This window comes from Cricetulus griseus, chromosome 2 (assembly GCF_003668045.3).
Source record: "Cricetulus griseus strain 17A/GY chromosome 2, alternate assembly CriGri-PICRH-1.0, whole genome shotgun sequence".
NCBI classification, from domain to species: domain Eukaryota; kingdom Metazoa; phylum Chordata; class Mammalia; order Rodentia; family Cricetidae; genus Cricetulus; species Cricetulus griseus.
In genome coordinates this window covers 247,736,293-247,760,488 of record NC_048595.1, presented here as the reverse complement: position 1 = coordinate 247,760,488, position 24,196 = coordinate 247,736,293, and the positions used below count along the sequence as shown (strand labels likewise).

The following is a 24,196-nucleotide window of genomic DNA, read 5'->3' as shown; positions in this document are numbered from 1 at the left end:
TTGAGAAAAAATGTGGACACAGATGGTCTCATGGGGCCATTATGGAATGATCCAAATGTTTCAAAATTGGATTATGGATGAACAATGCTGTGTACTTGCTAAAAACCATTAAATTGTATGCCTAAAAATTGAATTTATGGTTGGTAAATTATACCTCAGGCATTAAATAAAATTTGCCATGTTGATTTAAAAATTAGCAAGAGGAGAAGAAAAAGTAATCCAAGTAGACTTCTGAGATCTATTCTCTATGAGGAACAGAAGACAGCTTTTGCAAACTCCGCACTCTTAAACGAACACAGATGGTCTCTATGGACTAATGGCTAGAAGAGGAGGCTGAGCTGTGAAGGCTGAGGATAAAAAAATTCAGACACTAAAATTCAATGCAAGAGTTAAATATCTAGGATGTCTATGGATATCTATTAAGTCTATTTGAGTCACAACCTCTGAAAACAGAACACTACAGAATGGGGAAAGATCTAGATGAATCCCAATCTGACAGAGGCTTGCTCTACAAAATATATAAAGAACACAAGAAACTAGACATCAAAAACAAAATAATCCAATAAAAATGGGGTACATATCTAAACAGAGAATTCTCAACAGAAGAATGTCAAATGGCCAAGAAGTGTTCAACATCTTTAGCTATCAGGCAAAAGCAAATCAAAACAATTCTGAGATACCAACTTAATACCTATCAGAAGAGCCAAGATCAAAAACTCTAATGACAGCCTATGTTGGACAGGATGTAGGATAATGGGACACGCCTCCACTGCTTATGGGAGTGCAAACATACACAGCGATTTTGGAAATCAGTATGGTGGTTTCTCAGAAATTTGGGAATCAATCTACCTCAAGATCCAGCAATACCACTCTTAGGCATTTACCCAAAGGATGCTCAATCATACCACAAGGACACTTACTCAGCAATGTTCATAGCAACATTATTCGCAATAGCCAGAATCTGGAAACAACCTAGTTGCCCTTCAACTGAAGAATGGATAAAGAAAATGTGGTATATTTACACAAAAGAATATTGCTCAGCAGTAAAAAAAAAATGATATCATGAAATTTGCAGGCAAATATATGGAACTAGAAAGAAATAATCCTGAGTGAAGTAACCTAGACCCAGAAAGACAAACATGGTATGTACTCACTCATAAGAGGATATTAGTGGTAAAGCAAAGGATAACCAGGCTACAATCCACAGCCCCAGAGAAGCTAGGTAACAAAGATGACCCTAAGAGGAACAAATGGATTTCCTTAGGAAGGGGAAACAGATGAAATCTTCTGGGTGAACTGGGGGGTGGGGGAGGGGAGGGGTGGAAGAATGAGAACATAGATAATCAGGTTGGTAGAGGTGGGGGCAGGACTTCTCGGGAGAGTAATGAAGGAGATACCTTGACAGAGGGAGCCATTTGGGGGTTGGGAGAAACCTGGTGCTGGCAATTTCCCAGGAATCCACAAGCATGACCGCAGCTAAGACTCCTAGCAATATTGTAGAGGGTGCCTGAACTGGCCTTCTGTAATCACATTGGCGACTACCCTAATTGTCAACAGAGAGCCTTCATCCCTAACTGATGGAAACAGATGCAGAGATCCACAGCCAACTACTGAGCTGAGGTCCAGGAGTCCAGTTTTGATCAGAGGGAGGAGGGATTGGATGAGCAAGGAGGGTCAAGATCATGATGGGGAAATCCACAGACAGCTGACCTGTGCTAACGGGGAGCTCACGGACTTTGAACCAGCAGCTAGGAAGCCTGCATGGAACTGACCTAGGTCCTCTGCATGTGGGTGACAGTTGCATGGCTTGGTCTGTTTGTGGAGCACCTGGCAATGGGACCAGGACCTGTCCCCGACACATAAAATGGCTTTTTAGAACCTATTCCCCATGCAGGATGCCTTACCCAACCTTGATGCAGGGGGGAGGGGAGCTTGGTCCTGTCTCAAGGTGATATGGCTTGCTTTGTTGAGTCCCATGGGAGGCCTCCCCTTCCTGAAGAGGAGTGGATGGGGGAATAGACAGGTGGCCGGGGAAAGAAACAGGGAGAGTAGAGGGAGGGGAAACTGTGTAAAATAAATGAAAAAAGTTAATAAATATCCACAATATCTTTAGAAAGAAGATATGACATGACAAAGAGCTGATACAATGGTTCTGAGATCCTGAGGAATTTTCGGGGAATACAGAGGGCACGGATCAAAAGCTAAAGGATGAGAGGTGAGCTGTCCAGAGTTACTGAAATAAATGCTAAGAAGAAGAAAATACAGTGTGTGATGGCCAAGTCTATATAATACAAACAAGCCTTTTTTTAGGTAAACAAATGCTTTTTCATTTAGGATTTATATAGTTTGGGCATATTATAAGCCAAGATTATCACCTGGACATACCTAGGCATTAATCCATGAGTTGTTATTCTCTTTGTAGCTACCAAAATACTTTCTTGCCCTTTCTCTGCATTGATCTGTACTACAGAAAGACAATCTGAATACTGGAGCTCAGAAAGGGAGAGTTCACTGAAGACTCAGGCTCAGTAGCTGCTTGACTCATACTTGGATTCCACCAACAAAAGGCACTGGCAGGAATGCTGAGGTACTGGCAGGAATGCTGAGGTAAGAAGCGAGGAGTGATGTGGGTCAGGGTGTTCTCCTGTCTCCATCCTTTCAACTCTACATTAAAAAGTAGTTGCCAAGTCCCCTTCAGTCAGTCAACAGACACCACCAGGCAGACATACTCCACAGTTCAGCAGCCACTGAATCTGTAATGCATCTGTCTGTCCAAATATCTATCTATCTATCTATCTATCTATCTATCTATCTATCTATCTATCTATCTCTGTCTAATCTGTCTGTCTATCATCTATTCTATCATTCTATCTATCTCTGTCTAATCTGTCTGTCTATCATCTATTCTATCATTTCTATTCTATCCTGTTTATCTATCATCTATAATCTATTCTCTATCATCTATCATCTCTATCACCTATCTATTACCTATCTGTTCTTTCATCTATCATCTATCTTCCAATCATCTATCAGAGTGGTGAGGGTTTCAAGTGTTGTTCACATTCTCCAAATGCCTCATAAGCCCTGTTCAATTCTCTTAATGCTGTCTATATCACTGAACTCATACTTGCTCATTGCAAACAAAATCCCAGAGCTAAAACAAAACAGAATAGATAATATGAGAAACATTATTTTTTTCAATCAATAATTTCAATATACCAATCATCATCCCAGAAGAGATAACATCTCTAGCATTTCTGGAAAATGAACTCGAGAATGCTGTATCCAGTGTGTGTGTAGAGGATGTAGTTCAAAGTCATTAAGTACATAGGATATGAAAGAATAAAAAAGCAAAGGCAGCTTCAAACTGAAGCTATATATTGTAGCAATGAATATCTTAGCACTGACCAACTTATGTAGGCTCCTCTTGTATCAGTGAAGTCTAATCTATGGTCTCGGGGGCTGAATAACCTGACTTTTTAATTCCTCATTTCATTTATTTTTATCTTGGGAATTAAGAAAGCTGAAAATTGTGTATATGTTGCAACCCCCCAAAATTCTTAGAGTTTACAAAAGTAGAATTAAGAACAGGATAACTACATATAGAGTCCTTATAGAACACAACTATATGTATCTTTGGAAGAGAATACCTTCCATGTGAGCTCTTCCTAAGTTTAATGGATAGATCACACTCTGAGATTTTCCTTCCATCCCCAAGAAGGCAGATGATATATCTGCATATGGGCACATTAACTTTCAATAGTTAGCAATGCAATAAGCAACTGGGCTGTCTAATTAATTTAAGGTTCTTGGCCAATGGTATGATAACAAACTTGTAAAGTAAAGATAACAAAACTAATTTATGAAGCACTTACCTCTATGATTAATTAACTGAACAATTGGAAATAACTGAGCTAGGCAGCAGATAAATGCAGAGTACTTTGAACTTTTTATTTTAAGTGCTTCTAAGTTGAACTGTGCAGAATATAGATAGCCCTATTAAGTGAAACATGTAAGTATAAAGTGGAAAATGTCAGGAGGGAAGCTTAATGACATCTTCAAATGTCATCTTCAAATGCCATTTACAATCTGTATAAAGATCAGTTTAAATGACCCTACCATAGGCTATAAAAGTGGAATTATGTTAAAAATCAAATAAATAGTTGTGCATCTATTAAAATGCAGTCAAATCCAAAAATCACCAAAACAACTGGACGTTTAACTCAGAAAACACTTCCCAATATGCATTGAAATTGTGTGCTATCTATTCCAAAGCAGCACAGGTATTACGAAACAAAGGAACCTAGTGAATTCTGATTTAAACAGCTAACAAGATGCTTCTGTGGCAGCAAGTATATCTTCTTGAAATCCTCCTCTTTAGTCCCAGTTTTTACAGATGTTGTGTGCATGCATGAATTCAGTAGAAATAGGGTTCTTAAATTCATAGAACAAAGATGTTAGCTGTGGAGTCAATAAAGCCCACAAAACAACCTAACACATCTTATGCCCTAGCACATTTGATGACTAGAACCTTCCCCTGTTCTTTATCATGCACAGAGCAGTGAGGCAGGAGAGTGAAGCAGGCAAGGTGGCATTTATCCAACTGCTCCCTCCTACACAAATTTGTGTAGATTGCGTTAAGCACCATTGAAAAGTCATCTAGTTTTGAGTCCCTGTTCTGGTGGTTTTCTGCTTTGTTTTGTTTTTTAATTCTCAGACAAAACATCTCTTATTTACAATTTTATAATTTTTGGTTTTTGGACTCACTTATTACTCATCAGCTTTGTTCGAGATTGTCCTCTGGTTGCTATGGAAATGATGAAGATAGACTCAATCAAGTCCAAGGGAATTTATAGTATGCCATGGGTAAACATATATTCAAATTAAATATAAGCAGGCTTGCTAGTAAATGTCCATAACCTCAGCACCTGAGAGTTGGAGGCAGGAGGATCAGAGGTTCAAGGGTACCCTCAGCTACATGGTAAGTTCAAAGGCTAGCCTAGGCTATGTGAAATATGGTCTCAAAACAACAGAACCAAAATGAAAAAAGAAATACTCACTATAAAACAGAAGTTACCATATTTCAGGTAAAGATGGTAAAGTTGTCTCTATCATGACACCAAACTGGGTGTTGAGGAATCTATGGGGGACAAGAACAGGTCTGTGCCCAGACCTCAGAGAACTCAGAGGGAATGAATGTTTTTCTGTAAACCTTCTGACATCATGGACATCAAGTCATTTGGTATAATAAATACCTGTCAAAGCACAACCCCTGCAAGCTTGTCATTCCCACAATTATTTTATTGCATAAAATAATTAACTTGAGTGCATAGACTATCCCCATGATGACAATCAGACAACTCTTACAAATATATGTGTACACACACACACCACACACACACACACACACACACACACACACACGCACACACGCACCAGTATGTGATGTGGGAGGCTGTTGGTCTTATGAAGACAGAAAATAGCATGTGAGGAGGAGGCTGGGAACCAAGCATCACCTTCAAATATACTAACATCACTGACCTAATTCTTCCTGCTAAGCTTCACCTCTGAAATTTCCAGTTAAGGATCAAGCATTCAGGAATGAGTCTGGGGACATTCATATTCAAACCATAATATTGGCCCAAAGTGTAAAGCCACCACCTGTACTGTGTATATCTCAGGCATAGACTTGGAATTCTTAAAGATGGGGATTGAGATTCTTAATAGAGGTTTTAGTTTATAAGGCTTATATCTGCCATACATTAAAAACCCAAGCAAAATTAGAGAATTTTATTATGCCTTTGGGAACATAACAGCCAACTTCCAAAACCATCCAAGTTGTTGAAGATTAATCAGTTAAATTTCAGTAACAGAGAATTACAAATGTTTGGATGTGTAACCAAGGAGCAGTGCTCATCAAGTCATGAACCATACCCTCAGACCATCAGTGGTCAGAGACTGGCAGTTAATAGGTTTGTATTGCTGCAGAGCAAACCTCAGTCAGTTATGATACCATCATTCAATACTCTGGCTTGACTGTTGTAAAGACAGTAAAGTTTTTGGTTAGTATATGGATTTTTGTGGCTTCCTAGAGCAGATCACTAAGTCTACATAAGAAAACTATAGCTCAGATTATGAGGAAGGCTCCACTTTGTCCTCAACCCTACATATACCAACTTTAGATCTAACTTCAACAGCATGAACCTAGAGTCTGACCTACTGTTTAATACAAAGTCCCCCCATATCTTCTCTCTTCTCTGTCTTATCTATGTTATCACACTACAGTAAAAAACATGAAAAAGTAATTATAAAGACTAAATTATGGTGATTTTGATTGTTAATGTTGATTATCATTAGACAGATTGCCAACACCTAGAAGACAAGTCTTTTGACACACCTGTGAGGGATTATCTAGATTAGTTTTCGGTGAGAAGACCCATCTTAATTATGGTGGTGGGTGTCCTGGGCTGAATGAAAAGGAGAAAGTGAGATGAGCACAAACAACCATTACTCTTTTCTTCCTGATTGTGGAATGCAAGCTGACCTGCCACTTAGAGCTCCTGCAGCCATTGCATATTGTGTCTCCTTGAAACTATGAGCTAAAATTTAACCATTAATCTTTAAATTGCTATTTTCAGGTGTCTTGTCACAGCAAGACAACGAACTCAGTAATCAAGTTCAGTTTTACCAATGAATATACAACTTCAGTGGGGAATATTGATGGAAAGCTGATGAAATGGAAAATCCCATTTATTTAGAAGGACCTCTATTGATAACTGTTTAACCAAGACACTTATAAATAAAGAAACTTAGTGCTACAAATTTCAAATATTTGTCATAAGAAATGACAGGTGAAGCCTTATGTAGTTTCTAGACCCCAGAATATAATCACTTTCTCATAATTCACACTCAAGCTCATGGGTCATCGCAAAATACCTGATTTTATTTTCTGAAGACCTTTACTTCCTATGTTTAATAATTGTGTAGCTGAGAAGCAAGCATAGCTTAGAAAGCTCATCCATTCACGCTGGCTGTCATACAGCTTGTATGAAACAGTCAACACTTCTTGAAAGCTGAGTGTGGCCTCCATGTCTGGCTATGGCTGGGAAAGAAATTCTTTCTATATTTTCCCCACTTTGATTTATGCTAAATTTGGGACCATTCCACAGTAACACACATCCCTTAGATTAAGTGTACTTTCATCTTCACAGAATTTTTGCCTATTGGTTTTTAAACCTTTGTTTCAACTGTTGACTAGTTTTATTGTGAAGCTTGTAAGTCACTTTTTGAAACAAGCTGGATACAGAAGTCAGAGAGGCAAACAACTTTCAGTGGCTACATTAGTTATTGTGGCGGAGATTTTTCTATAGGTAAATTGCTGGCTTGACCTTTCAGGGGTACATCATTCAAAGTGCAGCTCAGAGCTCTGAGACCATTACACTGGACCAAGCAGAGACCAGTGATGGGGACTCATCTCTCATGAACATGTCTGATTAGCAAACTGAGTAGCCCTCCAGACACAACTGTGAATAGTGGTGCCCATTAAGCTTTAAGCATTAAGGGCGATAGGGATTTTAGATAGAAAGTAGGTGCCCACAGAGTGTGGTTAATCATATGAAGTTATCTTTCCCTTCCCTTTTCTGTGGTGTTTGAATGTGAAGTTAAAAAATCACAACCAAGAAAAGAGCTGGGGGTCTGACCAACCATGTGTGTTTTTTTTTGGGGGGGGGGAATTGGTACTGACCTGTATTTTTATGTAAATAATCATAAATTTTATATGTATGTTCTGTAATAAATATTCAGTTTATTTCACAAAACAATACATCAATTTCTTATCTAAGAGCTACTTGGCGTCTACTTGACAACTGCGAAGAGTCACTTGTCTAACCCCGAATTAGAGAACTACTTCTGAGTATATGCCACTACACAGGTAATTTCATTTAAAAGATCCAGTAAAATTTATAACTTCCCCAACCAACAATTTTATTCTCAAACAAATGGGTTTTTTTGTTTGAAACGAAAGATATTTCAAACGACTTTTGAAAATATATTTACTAGTGTGGGTGATGGCTCGGCAGATAAGGGCACATGTTTTGCAAGTTCAATCCCTGGGACTCACATGGCAGAAAGAGAAAAACCAACTCCTACAAGTTGTCCTTTGATCTCTACATGGGTGCAGTGACTTGTGTTTGAGCACACACACGACAAGACAAAGTGAATGAATAAATAAATAAATAAATAAATAAATAAATGTGCAATGAAAATGTATTCGCCACAAACTAGATCATCGTGGAAGACAAGCTTCCCAATGCATATGACCAGGTGGTCGTCTTTACTCTTTTACTCCCTTCTAAGTTATTTCACAAACTATTGGCTACAACTAGAAAAATAATGCTTATGTGTTTAAAAATAATGGCCATTTCAACAACATTGAGCATTAAGAATTTTTATTTTATGTGTATGCGAGTAAGTGTATGTATGTGCACCATGTACAAGAGTCCAAGGAAGTCAGAAGAGGACATTGAACCCCTTGCAACTGGGGTTACAGGTGGTTGAGACACCATGTGGGCACAGGGAACTGAACCCAGGTACTCTGCAAAAGTAGCAAGTGCTCTTAACTAAAGAGCCATTTCTGAAGTCCCCATTTTCCACATTTTAATGAACTACCAGAACCAGGATAAGATACTCACACATTGAAGAATTCCCCCATTAAAACTGTATCGTGGGCTACACTGTCACCACTTCATCATTCTGAATTGCTTTTTGGCACCTTTTAACTTAGATAAACATGACCTACCAAACCCAAGTATAGGTAATAACTGTACATAATTTTACATAAGAAAATACATGGAAATTTGTGAACACATCAGGCATAAATTTGTCTATTAAAATGCCCTGTGTGTAAAATGCACCAGATGTATTGATGTGATCACAATTTGTTAAAACAACAGTGGTGCTACTGCTAAAATTTATAGTACTAATTGTTCCTGTGTTCTAGAATGAAAACTCATTACAATAGTTGGGACATATCTATTTAAACCAAATACACAGAAAATAAAAGTCCCAAGGTAGATGATGCTATTGCAGCTGAGCAGTTAAGAGCCCTCTAGAGCCAAGACTAGAAAATTTTAAGAAAATTACTTTCTCTAAGTTTCTTATGTATGGCTGAGAGAAGAACCAAGCAAGATAATAGAGGTTCTAAAATGAAGAAACCTGGTGAATATTTCCCATCTTCAGCTCATACTCTCTGGTACTCTTTTAATGACTTTTTTTCACATGCCTATCATGAACTGTTTTTCAACCTGTAGGCACTGAAGATTACCTATGAAGATCCCCTCCCCCATGGTGAGCATGAGGAACTTTGAAGCATTCAAAAATGATGCTGCCTCTTACTAAAGCAGAAGAACTCCTTGAAGGGTGGTGACAGGGGCAAAATCCATTCAAACCAGAGAACATGTACAGAGACTCCCATAACCCTAACCTTATCTTATTTGTACATAAACCTATCCTGACATTCAAAGAGTTTCTTGTTTGGAAACAATGACTTTCACAGAAATCTCTATTGCTCTGATCCATTATGATGCTGACTGTCACTTTCTCCGGGTTACAGAAAGGTAATGGCATTTTACTCCAGGAAGAAGACATACTGCTACTAGCAAATCAATGTTTCATAATGGGGATGAAAATGCTATTAAGATTTGAAGGCAGCATTTTAAGAGGTCCCTCTTGTTTGCAGTTGGCAGAATATCAGCTACTTCAATATAAGAAACAAATTGCAAAAGCCTAAACTAATTACCCCATCCTGCTTCTACTCAGTTCTTCCTCCCAAGTGCCTACTCCATCTTCTCAGAGGGAGACAATAAGCAGATGGATGTACACAGGTGCATAGGACTCTGTGCAGCCACCAGCTCCAGGAGCAATTGGTCAATACCCTTGAAGCTAGTTAAAGTTTTAGTAAATGGTTTCAAACTCTAGCAGATGTTCTATTGGTCTCATGGGCACCGTTCAACCTCTATATGGATCCATATATGCAGCTAAAATCTTAGGAGTATAGGATTGCTTTTAGTTAATATTTCATGGTTTTACTCTATAACTAGTGTCTTTTCTTCTTCAGAATTTGACATGGTTCTCTTTTTCCTCCATGGGCATGATGACAAAAAAGACTTCTAGTTCACAGCGTCCTGGGCTGGGGGCACTCTTTGGTGAGGAAAGTGCCTGCCAAACAGGCATAAGACCGTGGGTTCAAATCTCCAGCAACTACATAAAACTAAGCATGGTAGTGTATTACAGCAATCTCAGCTCCTGTGAGAGGAATGACAGAGATATGAAGACCTTGTGTCCGTGCCTCTGACAGTGGGGCCAAAGTGGTAAGCTCCATCCAGATTCAGTGGAAGACACTATTCCAAACGTATTAAGTGGAGCTCAATATGGGAAAATACCTGATGTTGACCTCTGACCTCTATGCTCATGCAAACGCAGGTGAGTGCACCTGCATACACATGAATTTAAATATATGGACCCCACACATGATAAACAGGGAAGGCTGGTGTCTTACATAAATGCTGCTAAATTTCCCTCAACTTCCATGGCTGTCCTATTTAATCAGAGTTTGAGTTGGGGGTTTCATTATTCTTCAGCGAACATGAAATCTTTCAGGCCCCACTTACTGGTGCAGAGCCCACATTTTTCTAATAGTCAGAGCCTTTGAGAAAGAAAGCATCACAGGGAAGTGATTTTTATTTTCAGATGGAGGAGGGACCATATGGCTAGTGGATGGGTCTATGAACATTTTCCTCTTTTCAAGATGCTAGATGAAAATCAGAAAACATTCATGCCGTTCTTTTTTTGCTGGTACCCATGTGTGTGATTGCGTGTGAACACGCAGATAGGAGGCTGGTGTTGGGTGACTTTTGCTATCACTTTTCACCATTGACATGGTGGGGAGAGGCATGTGTTTTTTTGTTTTTGTTTTGTTTTTGCTGAACCTGGAATTCCCGATATCATCTGGGCTTACTGGATAGCTGGCTTACTGGATGACAGCTGGGCTTACTGGACACGAGGCCCTAGAATCTGCCTTGTCTTTGTCCCCCCACCTTACCAGCAGTAGGGTTACTGATGCACAATGCATGTAGCGGCATGCTTGGCTTTTACAAGAGGACTGGGAATCTAAACTCATGCTCTAATGCTTGCTTAGTGAATATTTCATGCACTAAGCCATCTCCCAATTCCTCAGCTTAAGCCATTCTTAAACACAAGTTTCTGAATATTCACTTGAGAAATATCCACATATCACCAAATTACAAGGTAGCTCTCTTTTATCTATAGTAACAAAGCTTTGCTTTTGCTTAAATGTTTTTAAGGGTGTAAACAAAGACCAAGACCAACAAACAGTCACACGTGAACGGGGAAGAAGCCTCATTAGAACAATGGGCTTCCTCATTTCCCCACACTAAGCCATTAAGTAATCTTCCTTTACCCTTTCCCTCAAACCCAGTTGAAATCCTGATCCCCAATTAGGAGATGATTCCCAGGTAGGAGGAAATTATTTGGAAATAATTTCCTTACAAAGATAATCAATTGAAAGTAAAGCCATTAGTGAAGCCCCTCATCTAATATGATCTAATATGACTTGTGTGCTTATAAACAGAAGTGCTGGGTGTTGGAGAAATATGCCAGACTGTAAGATGCTTGCCATGCAAGCCCAAGTACCTGAGTCATATTCCTAGCATCAGTTAAGGAGGCTGGGTGTGGAGGAAGTGAAGGTAGAAGGATCCCCAGGGCTTCCTGGACAGCCAGCTTAGCCTAATCCTCTAGCTACCTGCCAGTGAGAAACCGTGTCTCAACAAACAAGGTGGACAGATCCTGAGAAACACCACCTAAGGCTGACCTCTACCCTCCAAAAAATCCACACAATGTATGTGTACACACGCACGCACGCACGCACGCACACACACCCACACACACACACACGGGGATGAGGACGGGACAACACAGAAGTTTCTAAGAAGGTAGTTACGGGGAACCTGTTCTTGGGAACATGAAGGTGACCATGACAAGCTGAGGAGGAGAAGATCCTTCTCTCACAGTCCTCAGAAGAAACCAAACCTGCTGAAACCTTGCTCATGGACCTCTGGAGTCCGGATTGTGAGAAGTAAAGTATCTAGTACTCTGTGATAACAGTCCTTGCAACCTAATCTAGCTGCTTACTTTATTCCTTCCTGCCCCAGAAGCACAATGGTGAAATTCTTCAGCTGTGCATCGTTCCTGAAGATATGGCATAGGCATGCATACACCAACTTTGGATTTGACTTCAGGGGAACAATATGAGCTGTTCTCTACATGGTAGTGCCCTGGACTACATAGGAAGAGACACTGAAAATCATCGGCAACAACCTTTCCAGTTTAACAAACAGAAAAGGCGAAGTGACAGGCTTTTCAATGTCACTCCATCAGTTACTGGTGAAAGTGTTTCATGTGATTCTCAATCTCTGTGTTTTTCTACTGTAACAAGGAGGCATTCTGGACTAGTTTCCAAGGAGAATATTTCAACAGTGGTATTTCCCTTATTTTGCCATGTTAAAAAGATGTTTAGGTAAAGTGTAAGTGGCACACATCTGCAATCTCAGACCTTGGGAGGCAGAGACAGAGGGGATCCTCAAACTTTAGGCTATCCTTGATGACAAAGAAAATTCCAGACCTACACAAAGAGGTTCTGTCTAAAAAATTAATTAGCTAATGAATGAAATATTAAAAAATAAAAATTTTAAGGGTGTTCAAAGTTAGGCTAATATAAGAGTATATGGTCACAAAGATCATAAAGAATAGTTTGCTTCACTAAAAGAGTATTTCAGAGTCCTTACATTTATGGACTCTTAATCACACTGCTGATATTTTCATTGTTAATGGCAGACACAAGTGGCTTAATACTCAGTACTTGCAAATAATAAGATCTTCTTTGGAATTCTATGCATCCAAGCAGAGGTAACTGTTCAGGAGACCATTTCTGCCTTTGGCGATTTTCATTCATAGTTTTCATACATTACACTGCCAATAACTCAAAGTAGTTTTAAAAACTATTTAAATAAAAATATTTAAAAGTTATCATGACTCTAATACCTTAATGATGGATTTTTTTGTTGACTTCTCTTTTTGTTTTCTGTGATCATTATTCTTTCAGAAGATTAGATGTTCACAGAGTGAACACGGAAAAGAGAACTTCGAATCTAAAAGCCAGAACTAAGATGAATCATTTAGAGGTGCAATTGGGTAGATCCCAGCCAGAAACAAAGAAAACCTTTCATCAGACTCTGATGGGACTGACTTGGTTGTTGTGGAAGATCTTCAGGATAACATTTGGAGCATTAAACAGTTTGGGCATACTGTTTGGCACATAAAACATTTGGAGCATAAAAGTTCTGTTATAGAGAAAATTCAAGTAATGGTTGGAATAGATTGAATGTGCCTTTTAGCCCTGCCCATTCTAGGAACACGTTGTTCTATGAACACAGCAATGATCTCATAAAACTGCTCCCCTCAACTAACAGAGACATCTCTTCTTCCTTATCTTGATATCATGTACTGGCTAATGTGTTTATTTCACACACATTCCAACAACATAAACATTAGTTTGTAGCTCACAGTAAGTTAAACTAGAAGTTCAGGTCAGAGCATTTTCTTTGCTATTCCACCTGTTAGCATGAACCCTTCTACTTCTTACTATATTGAGTAGGCTGGCAAATTGCAATCAGAAAGGAAAATTTTAAGCAGTTATGTTAATGTTTGAGGTTCTGGTCTAAAGAGCTGGTCATACACAGTCCATGAAATAGTCAGATGGATACTAACCTCCTTCATCTTTTCCAGTTCATTCTGTAAGGCTTGTTTTGCAATTTCAACCTCTATAAGTTGCTGCCTCAGCTTCTCATTTTCATCTTCTGTCGTTGTTCTTTTTTCTTCCACGTTTTCCAACTCATGGTGAAGTCTCACAGATACATCCTTTGCAACCTAAAATGATATGTTTGTAGCAATAAAATATAACTTTATTCATACTGAAGGCATTAAGAGCTAATATTTTCATAGTACATATTATGTGATTATGTTCCCAATATCTCATCTATAAGTCATTCATATATCCATCATTTAATTCTCCAACAATCCCATATGATAGATGTTACAATTTTATCAGCTTTTTTTGGAGGGGCTGAATATTAAGTAAGATATTCGAGGTTATACAGCTAATAGATAGCCAAATGGATGGCTCAACTTTGTTCCTTTAACTTCACTACATAATAACAATATCCATTTTTTATGTTCCCTTATAGATAGATTTAACATGTCTGCTTTAATTTTTATAGTAAAACCACAAATTATATGCTTCCACTATTGCCCCTACTAACAAATGAGGGGAAAAGACATTTTTAACTACTAGATAACAGGACTTAGTCCCCCCCCCCCATTATAACTCTAGCTAGTTCCAAATATTTAAGGTTATTAGCAAGCATTCTAGTCCTTGAGATTCATTTCTGTTCTAATACTAGTATATACTTTCCCCAACTTTTGAGATCATCTCAAAAATTATAGAGCTTTGAGGGGATACTAAGCATTCAGTGTAGATGTACAAGACATAGCCAGTCCCGATTTAGACTGGATGGAGGGAGCACCCGATGAAAAACATGTACTGCAAGCAGTGAGCTGTCTCAGAGCCTGTCCTCTGGGATACATTTTGGCTGGGCAACTTCACTTCAAAATAAGATATTTTCGTTTGCTTCCCCTTCCTTCTTCAAACCGGTTGCTGTTTAGACGGGAGTTGGGGTGTGTGGGGGGGTGTCCTCCTTTCAGGGAGTTACAGAAGTGGTGAGTGCAGATAGGAAAGGATCCTGAGTGGAAACTGAGACTTGCAACAAGAGACCACGACTATTTTCTCAATGCTGTTCCTATTCTGGATGTCAGTGATCCTGAGTGCCTGATTCCACCTGGCCTTCAATGGGAACACATCACTGCAAGCCAGACCACTGGCTTGTGTTTTACCATGGATGACCTTGTTTCAGCCTAGCAGGGAGGCGCCCTCTTCCCATTACTTCTGAAGAGTTACTCCCAGGAGACCCCTGCTCCCCCCCCCCATACACTAAACCGAATATTTCCTTCCCCTTCCGGGATGCTGACATTTTGTGATGAAGGCTAGGAATCCAACGTCCTTTGCTGGTCATCAGTGAAGGCCCTCAAATTGCCCTAGCCAAAGTCTCCACCCGCTGACCCCAGCGCGCCCTCGCCTCCCCCTTCCCCCCACAGCTGCAGACCTTGAGGTCCTGCTCCAGGCTGCGCAACAGCTCGCCATCAATTTCTCCAGTCTGAGCGTAGCGGAGCCTTTTGCGCTCAGCCTTGCGGAGGCGGTACTGCAGGATCCGACAGTTTTTGTTGGCTCTCTCCAACTCATGGCGCATCTCCTGCAGCTGACAGGCGTCTTCCTCGAAGAAAGTATCCCTCATCTCGTCCATCTCGGTCCTCAGCTCATCGATCTCGTTCTGAGATGGTGACAGGCCATGGGTCACAATCAGCCTTGTCTCTAGCCCCTCAGATACGTACCGCATACATCCCATGCCTACTCCCAATACCGAGGTTTACTGCCTCCTTCTCCACCAGACAGGAGTGACAGGGGACTGACAGCAAAGACTAGAAAACCAGGCCCTATTTAGGCCTTCTTTCGTTCTGTTACTCCAGCTCTCTCTGCCTGTGAGAAAGTGGGGCAAATCATGCTAATCGGATAAATGAAGGCCTAGATTTGGTTTTAAATGAAACGCAACGGTCTTAATATTAGGTTTCCTTTCAGATTGGGAGCAGGCCATGGACCTCCCTCACCTTCCTAGTTTCCCTCCCTCCCTGTGTCCCTAACAGGTTAGCAGCCTTCCAACCCTGCCGGGACACGCCCTAATCCTCGGAGGCCCCACACTTCCCCTCCCCCATTCGGTCCCCACCCCCTATCCGCCTCACCTTGAGAGTCTCATTCTCCTCCCGCAGCTTCTCCATCTCTTCCTGCATATCTTCCTGCTCCTGGAGCTGCTGCGGGTGCGACTGCGACGAAGGGGGAGCCGCCGCCTGCATGGCCCCGCCGCTGCCGCTGCTCTCGGCGCTCTGCTGGGGACCTTCAGCGGCCGCCGCCATTGGGGAGGAGGAGGGGACCACAAGGGGTTCACAGATGGTAGGGGTGCCCGCGACCGGGGAGCTGCGGCTGCCACCGCCACCGTTTTTAGTGTGCATCTGAGCCGCGGCCGCCGCCGCTGCCGCCCGCTCCTTCTTGAGATGGAACTGGATGAGCTCAGACTGCAGACATCCCTCCTTCCAATAGCTCCCTCCACCGCCGCCGCCGCCCCCTGCGATGCCGCTTCCAGAGTTTCTGCTGCCCTGGCCGGGGGCTCTGCTCGTAGCAGAGGTGGGTGGCGAAGGGGAGACCCCCTCCCCGCCGCTGCTACCCCTCTGCGATGCACGGACGCTTTTCGCTCGCCAAACCCTGGGCGGCGGCGGCTGCGGAGCGCCCCCCTCCCGGTCCCCTGGGCCGCCGGCGGCTCCTCCTCCTTCCCCGCCCCCTCCTCCTCCCCCTAGTGGAGGGGGTTCCCCGACTTTCGAGGGCACCGATTCTATCTCTCTGGGTGGCTCCTCGGGCGGCCCGGGCCTCCTGCAGCTCACAGACGACAGGATCGCCGCGGGGGGGCCTTCAGCACCAGGCGCGGGCTGGACAGCTCCTGGAGCAGCCCCTTTGGGTACCACTGGCGCAGCCTTCTCTGCCCCGCCTCCGCATCCTCTGGAGCCTGCCCCAGAGCCGCCGCGACCAGTTATCTTGTTACCCTGCTGTTGCTGCTGCTGCAACAGCTGCTGTTGCCGAACGGAATTGAGTTTAGTGCCAACCCCAAGCGGGGACCGAGTGGCTGCCGAGGTCTGTCTGAGAGAGTTGTCCCTAGGCCTAGCAGGTGACTGAGCCCGCTGCTGCTTTCTGCTGCTGCCCTCCGGGTGCAGGCGAGCCTCCGTGGCTGCGGCGGCGGCGGCGGCGGCAGAAGCTGAGGTTGCAGCTGGGGCAGCGCCCCCGGACGGTGGCTGACTCATGGCAGTCTAGGAAGAACCTACCGGATGCGACTTGGAACCGTCCATCTCTAGATCATTCTCGTCTCTCCTTTCTGCCGCCAACCTTCCTTTCTAAGCTGGGACGGGAATAAAAGAAGAGAAATATACAGTATGTTTATGCTGTTGCAGAGTCAAAGGTGAATTTTCTGGACAAGAGAAGCTGCAGAGAATTAGGAGATTTGGAAAGCCAGCATTTAATGATAACATTGACTAGGAAAAGGGTATACAGGGCTGTTAGTTCTCACTTTGTCCAAAGTGGCGCTGTTTCCATCTTACTCCATCTCAGTCAAAGGCAGCTGAAGCTTGCATTCACTGGGTATCAGGTTTTGGGAAGGGTTAGATACAGGTTCAGAAAGAAATGAATGGGAAAAGGTAAGGGAATGGGAAAAGGGGGCAGGGGGATAAGATCTGGAATAGACTTTTGAAGACAAAGGAAATGTTTACATATGATAGTTGTCAAAGGACTTTCTTCAGCATCAAATCTGTACTTAAAACATAGTTTAGTGGAGACAAGTTTTATTCAACTAGTATTCCCAGGTGTCAGTTAAAGAAACACGGTTATTATGCAAGATCCTAGAGAATATTTACTGTAGATAAATGACACTTTTCTCATTCAGCTCCAGCCTCTAATGCTGTCCTTAGATAATTATAGCCAACTTTCTTTAGAACAGAGCACAAAAGAAAATGTAAAGAGTGACTAGAAATCAACCCCAGGTCTCAAGAAAAAAAGTAACATCAGGAATCAGAATCAGTCACCTGTAACCTCAAAGAGATTTGGGGGTTTTGTAGCTTGAAAACATATTACTTTTTGGAAAATTTTATGAGCAGCTCTGTCTACAGGCTGTGAAGTTTTTAGTGATGAATTTGTCCACACTCACTTGTTCTGTTCTTATGAAGCACTGAGTTGTAGGTGCAGTGTAGAAAAGTTTCATACTTAAATATCTCCTTAGGTGGTATATGACAGACTAAGTTGACTCTAAAATGCCCAATCATGGACCTGGAGAGATGGCTCAGCAGTTAATAGCACTGGCTGCTCTTCCAGAAGACCCAAGTTCTATTCACAACACTCACATGGCAGCTCACGACTGTCTGTAACTCCCATCCCAGGGAATCTGACACCCTCTCCTGGCCTCCCTGGACACGAGGTCCATGTATGGTACACAGATATGCATTCAGACAAAATACTCATACACATAAATGAATTTAAATTTAGTAACGTTAGAATGCTCACACACTCCTAGGGAGCCAAATTTTGGAACAGAACACCCCGCACCCAGAAGGCTGTTCATCTTCCTTTATGGTGGGGTACATGGTGTTATCTTTCCAAAATAACTATTCTAGTTTAAACTGGAAAGCAGCAAACTACTACCCTGTGGGTTTTCCTTCTTAGTGACCCAGTCAGCTAGTTCATTTGGCCACTTTCCAGGAGAACATTATTTATCTACAAAACACAGGAGGGCCAGGATTAGACACAAATGTCTCTTAAACACACACACACACACACACACACACACACACACACACACACACACACACACACCTACCTTTTAGGAGAGATGATTTCCCAGTATCTCACTTACATTATTACTGTTATTGTCTGTTGTAAGTATCTTAATTGAAGATGTAATCATTTCTCTCCCCATAAAGAAATAGTACCCAAATCCCCCTTTTCCATTTCCTTTTCTGTCTCTGGAATCTCTTTTCAACCCACTTGCAATACAAAGATAAACAAAAACTACTTCAGAGGGGAAAACAAAGTTATCCACTGCTAGAATGTCTGGCCTACTTTACCACGGGTCAGACTAATGTGGGCTATCCAATAATTATACTGACAATACAAAGTTATATTTAACTAAGCAGAACCACCCAGTAGCAGAGAAGCTGTGCATTGAAGCCCGACCCCCAGACTTCTTTAACCTCAGAGAAAACTTGGGTTTCAGGAACTAAGTCCACAATTTAAGGCACCTGGAGGCTGTCACTTGCTCCTTAACAAAGTGACAAGGTACTGTATCCCAAGGCTTTCTCTAGTAGAAATCGCCTTCCAAGTAATTTCAGTAAGGGCCAAATCACCCCTTTCCACCTCAAATCCGATCTGTCCCAGGAGCCCCCTCCCCCCCCCCCCCGTTTCTTATCCTCATCTCTTTAGAAATCCGAGAAGTTCTCACTTCTTTGCAGAGGTGCTGCTTCCAGGAAGTTGATGCAAATCAACACCGCTTTCTTCCTGATATTTCCGAGACCTCCGGGGTTATTTTTCTATCTTCACAGACAGAGTTCAACTTCGTAGTGTTACAAGAGACTTTCTTGCTGAGCAGGCTCGCTTGCATGGGATCCACACCCACTCGGGTTCTCCAAACAAAGGCGGTAACCACAAAGCCTTTCGGAACTCTGGGAGCCGGTTCCTAGCCGGCGATGCTTGGCTGGGCTGGAACTGCAACTGCAGCAGGCGGATGCTCCGGGTACCAAGCCGTGCCAGACGCTCCCCAGGAAGTGCAGCAGTATGCATGAGCTGACCTCACTGGACTGGGCTGGAAAGAGGGCGGGATTGGAGGGAGGACAGGAGAGAAGTAACCGGAGTGGTTACTTAAAGAGGAAAGAGGTGAGGATGGGGGACCAGGGTAGTAGCGGGTGGCAGGCAAGAAGACAAAAAGGCCAGAGCCACGCCCGAGATGGAGAATTATCAGCCTGGCTCATCAAAATCATTGCTCCACTCCCATTTCCTGTACTTGGCAGAAGACTCCCAAACCCCTTAAAATCGGATGTATTGGTTTTCTGCAAAGCTTTGTCTCGGGTCCGATCAATCTCCATCAATTATTTACTTGAGCTCTTTTCCTTGGGAGGCCCCTTGGAGCAGCCTGCATCCTTGGCCTGACCCTCTGGAGTCTCCCTGATGCAGCTGAGAGGCGCTGGCGCACGGCTGCCGGAGTTCTCTTTGTTCACTCACTTTAATTCTCAGTCGATCTCTCCGCGCGGCTTCTTCCCCACCCCCAGCTCGGGCGGAGTCCTGGGATGGCATTTCCGCGAATAGACAATGGTTGTCAGACCCGCCGTCCTACAAACAAAGGGTTCTTGAAAAGGTACGAAGAAACGACTAATTTAATGCAAACCGAACAAATATGAACTTCCAGGAAGGTTGCTGCGGATGGTTAAGTAGCACTGGGCACATTTTCCCTTCCCCTCACTAACCAAAGGCTAGTTTCTTCAGTGAAAAAAAACTGGCAGTTTCAGAGATCCACATTTTTTTTTCTGTTGTGCACATGAGTAATAGGAGTCAGGAAGAATGTATGTATAAACTATCAGCTGAATAGGGATTTAAGAAAAATGTGTTTCCAGTTTACGTTTATCCATATTGTTCCAAGGTTTTATTAAAATTTGAGGGAAATATTCTCCTTTCCCTTCTGATTTTATTTTAGAGGGCAGGCTCAAGCGCCTCCTCTTTACCCCAAAAAATACCCTTGCAAGCTTGCAGGTGAGAATATATTAACCTTGTATTAAAAGGGCATTTTTAGACGTTAAACCTCTTACATTGCCGTGGTGGTTTTGTGCAGGGCTAAGACTTAAATATTTTGCAACAAGGTGTCTAGTCTAGGCAATTTAGCAGGAAGACTTCATTTTATGAGTATAAATTTTCCTGTCTTAAGAGTGAAATGACAATGATTTGGGAGTAATTTGCACAGAAGTAGTTTGTCACTGTGAAATGAAAGCATGTTTAAGCCTGCGTTATTTATATCTCCAGTTACATCAAATATGGTATCACAAGGAAATCATTTCAGACTACAAAACATTCTATGAACTGGTTTGTGGCCAGTACTGTCCAAGGTGCTGGCGATAGAAAGAAAGTCAAGAAATCTTCTATGTGCCCAGAATGCTCAAACATATTGGTGAAAGTTCAGATACCTGAGATATTGTACTTATTCTTGAATATGGGGAAGATGGAAAAGTGACATCTGTGGTATCTATGTTAAGATGTTCAATCATTGATTTGCATACCAAAAATAGAATCACAAAAATAGAATTATTTTGAGTTTGTGTTAAACACTTCTTCATTATGTACACCAACATAAATTGCACTACTCTCTTTTTTGTGTGTCTCTTTGTTTTTGAGACCGGTTTCAGGATATAGTCCCAAGTGGCCTGGCTCACTATGTACACCAGGATGGCCTCAAACATCTGCCCCCTGGGTGCTGGCATTGAAGATGTGGCACTCCATGCCTGGTCCTCTAAATTGCAACATTCTTAAGAAACAGGGAGATCCACATTTCCCATTTAATGAAAACTAGGATAATGGCTAAAATACATCTTAGATCAATCTTTATAAATAAAACATTGACATAAAAGTAATCTAGGAGCTCAAAACATGGTTCTGCTTGTCCGAAAACTAGTGATCAGCTTCAGCATCTCCATTTCAGTACTTATTCCCATGCAACCAGTAACTTTTACTCAGTGAAAGTCTAATAAAATCAAGAATACTTACATCAGAGTTCATGTGCCCCAAATGTTTGTTTTATACTTTAAGGGTGTGTAGTCTCAGTGCTGAAAACCATAGCCATATGGAATGCATACAAACAATATTGAAGTGTTTTTACAAATAAAGAATTTAAATGGAATTTCATTTTTGTTACTCCCTTATTTTCTTGTGAAAATTACACTTTGGCATGGGGTTGAAGAAGTGACAGAGTTGTTGAGGTCACTTGCTGCTCTCATAGAGGACAGAGGTTTAGTTCCTGGTGCCCACATGACAGCTCACAACTGGTTGTAAATACAGTTGCAGCAGATCTGATGTACTCTTCTGATAACATTGCACACATATGTCACCCATACATATAACCATACACATAAAATAAAAGTAGGCAGATATTTGAAAAAGGTAAACTACTTCTATTAAGCAAACACCAAAGATGATTATACAGATTTCTTCAGCATTCAGAAGGCTTTGGCATTATTTTTGCTGTTTCAGAAGTGGGCTTACCTGCTGAATTTTATCGTTTACTTGTACTAATGAATCATCTTTTCTATATTACAGCAAGATAATGAATCAATCTTCAGTCCAGAGAAGAAAAGTAGCCTTTCAACTTTGAAGCCCTTAAATACCTAACTTAATACCCAAATCTTCAATTTTGTGACTTTAACAAGGCCCAAGTATTTTAATATTGACTAGTTTTATTTTTTACTCTTAGTTGGCCAGACCTTTGCACTTTGTAAACTCAAATCCTCCAAAAGATAATTCTCCCTTCCTCAGGAATAGCACAGTAGTAAACCTGTGGTCCAGAGAGATTAAGTGACTTTGTCAACTTTGTAATTGGAGCTCAAAGTTCCATCTTTCATTATCAAGCATACTTCTTATTTGTCTCAAACAAATAAGAAATTTGAAATTATCACAACTTAAGTATCTGCACATCTAAGGCTGATTTATCCCCATATCTCAGCTCAATCTGTCTGCCCATGCATAAACAATCCATGTTTGTGGACAAAATTATTATTTTACATTCTAGGATAAATTTTTCTGTCCTACAATTCTATTCTACTTGGAGTTTAGAAAAATCTAATATTCTTTGTTTATTTTCATTGTAATGAAATTTTATATATTTTCTCACTGAACACTGATTTTTTTCATTGCTGTCATTTTCCTTTATTTCAATATCCACTTGTTTTGAAAATACTTTTTTGGTGTGTGTGGTATTGGGAACCAACATCGGGGCCTTGTGCATGCCAGTCCTTAATTCTGCAATGAATCTGTAGTTGTTCTTGTAAAACCTTAGTACTGACTCTCTGTTCTTTCTTTTACAATCACCATCAAAATGCAGACATTCTGTTTAGATGGTGACAAACAGTTCTTAAGTTCTAGATGTTTAAGCTGTGTATGGGAGTCCACACCTATAATTCCAGCTGAAGAAAAGGTATTGGCATGATTTCAAAGTCAGCCTGGCCTATATAGTGATTTCTAGTCAAACATAGGAGACCTTGTCTTAAAAAACACACCACACACACACACACACACACACACACACACACACACACACACACCCCACCCCGAGAATCAACAATAGAATGATATGCTCAATACTTCCAGTTTCCATTTTTATTAGATATTTTCTTTATTTCACCACTGACAGATATATCCAAATACTGAGTTTTCAGGAAATGAATCATCCTCATCTGCACCAAAAATTACTTCCCAATCAGTTACAGTGGTGATTCCATCCTACAAAGATTCAGTCTCTTCCTTTAATGATGCAAAGTTGGAGTTTACTAAAAAAAAATTTTAATACTTTTATGAGTATGGAAAGAGAAGGAAAGAAGGTGATAGCGAAAGAAGAAAACAGTTAAAACCATGTACATGCAAGGATTGAGTGGGAATTTCAATAGAGACAAGAAACAGCTATTAAGTAGTATATTTTGGCTTTTGATTAAGTAGAAATTATTATTGTATAATTATCTTTATTTAAAGGACCTTCTTTAGTAAATGAGAATATAAATTTCTTATTTATTTTTGTTTTTGTCAGGGTCTCACACTATACAGGCTGAAAGGCAAAAACAGTTATAAAAACATCAAAGGAACTCTTATTATTTATAGACCAGAAAGTGGTCAGGGACCCTATTCTGAGTGTGAACGTAGCTCATAATACAGTTTGTGAGATTTTTCTCAAAAAAACTCACAAGTTTACAGAAAAGTAAAAAATATGGGTAAATGCAGAGATCATGTGTGTTCTAGATATTAGCATAGTTCATTTTAGCATGGTTCCTTAGTTGTTTTAATACCCTTCTGAAACGTTGTTTTACAAAGAGAAGTGTAGAATATTGTTTCTGTGCAGGCAATCTTCACAGTGTTGTCGCTGTTGTTAGATGCGGCAAAATTCTTGGCACTCAGCCTAGGAGACATAAACATGATCCTAGAAGTGAGGGTTTCCTTTCCTTTCACAGGTTCCTTTGATCTTCTTGGTCTTTCTATCCCTCCAGTTTCTATTCCTAAGATGTTGGTGCATTGTTTTAAGGACTGGTGATGTTGGTAGAAGTTCCCACATCTGTAGCTTCTTTATCCCTGCTGAGCAGAGCCTTATGCCTTACCTGTCCAGAGATGGAAGGAAGCCTT

The 24,196-nt window shown here is 41.2% G+C and overlaps 1 protein-coding gene across 1 annotated transcript in view; it reads right to left on the bottom strand.

Moving 5' to 3' along the window:
* Positions 1 to 17,091, bottom strand: part of Soga3 (SOGA family member 3) — a 48,018-nt gene extending 30,927 nt beyond the window's left edge. The window contains exons 1-3 of the mRNA XM_027398408.2: positions 15,985 to 17,091; positions 15,294 to 15,518; positions 13,843 to 14,001 (exon numbers count right to left, since the gene is read on the bottom strand). Of these exons, the coding sequence (XP_027254209.1) occupies positions 13,843 to 14,001; positions 15,294 to 15,518; positions 15,985 to 17,091 (1,491 nt within the window). The remainder of the gene's footprint in view (positions 1 to 13,842; positions 14,002 to 15,293; positions 15,519 to 15,984) is intronic.
* Between the last annotated feature and the right edge of the window lie 7,105 nt (positions 17,092 to 24,196).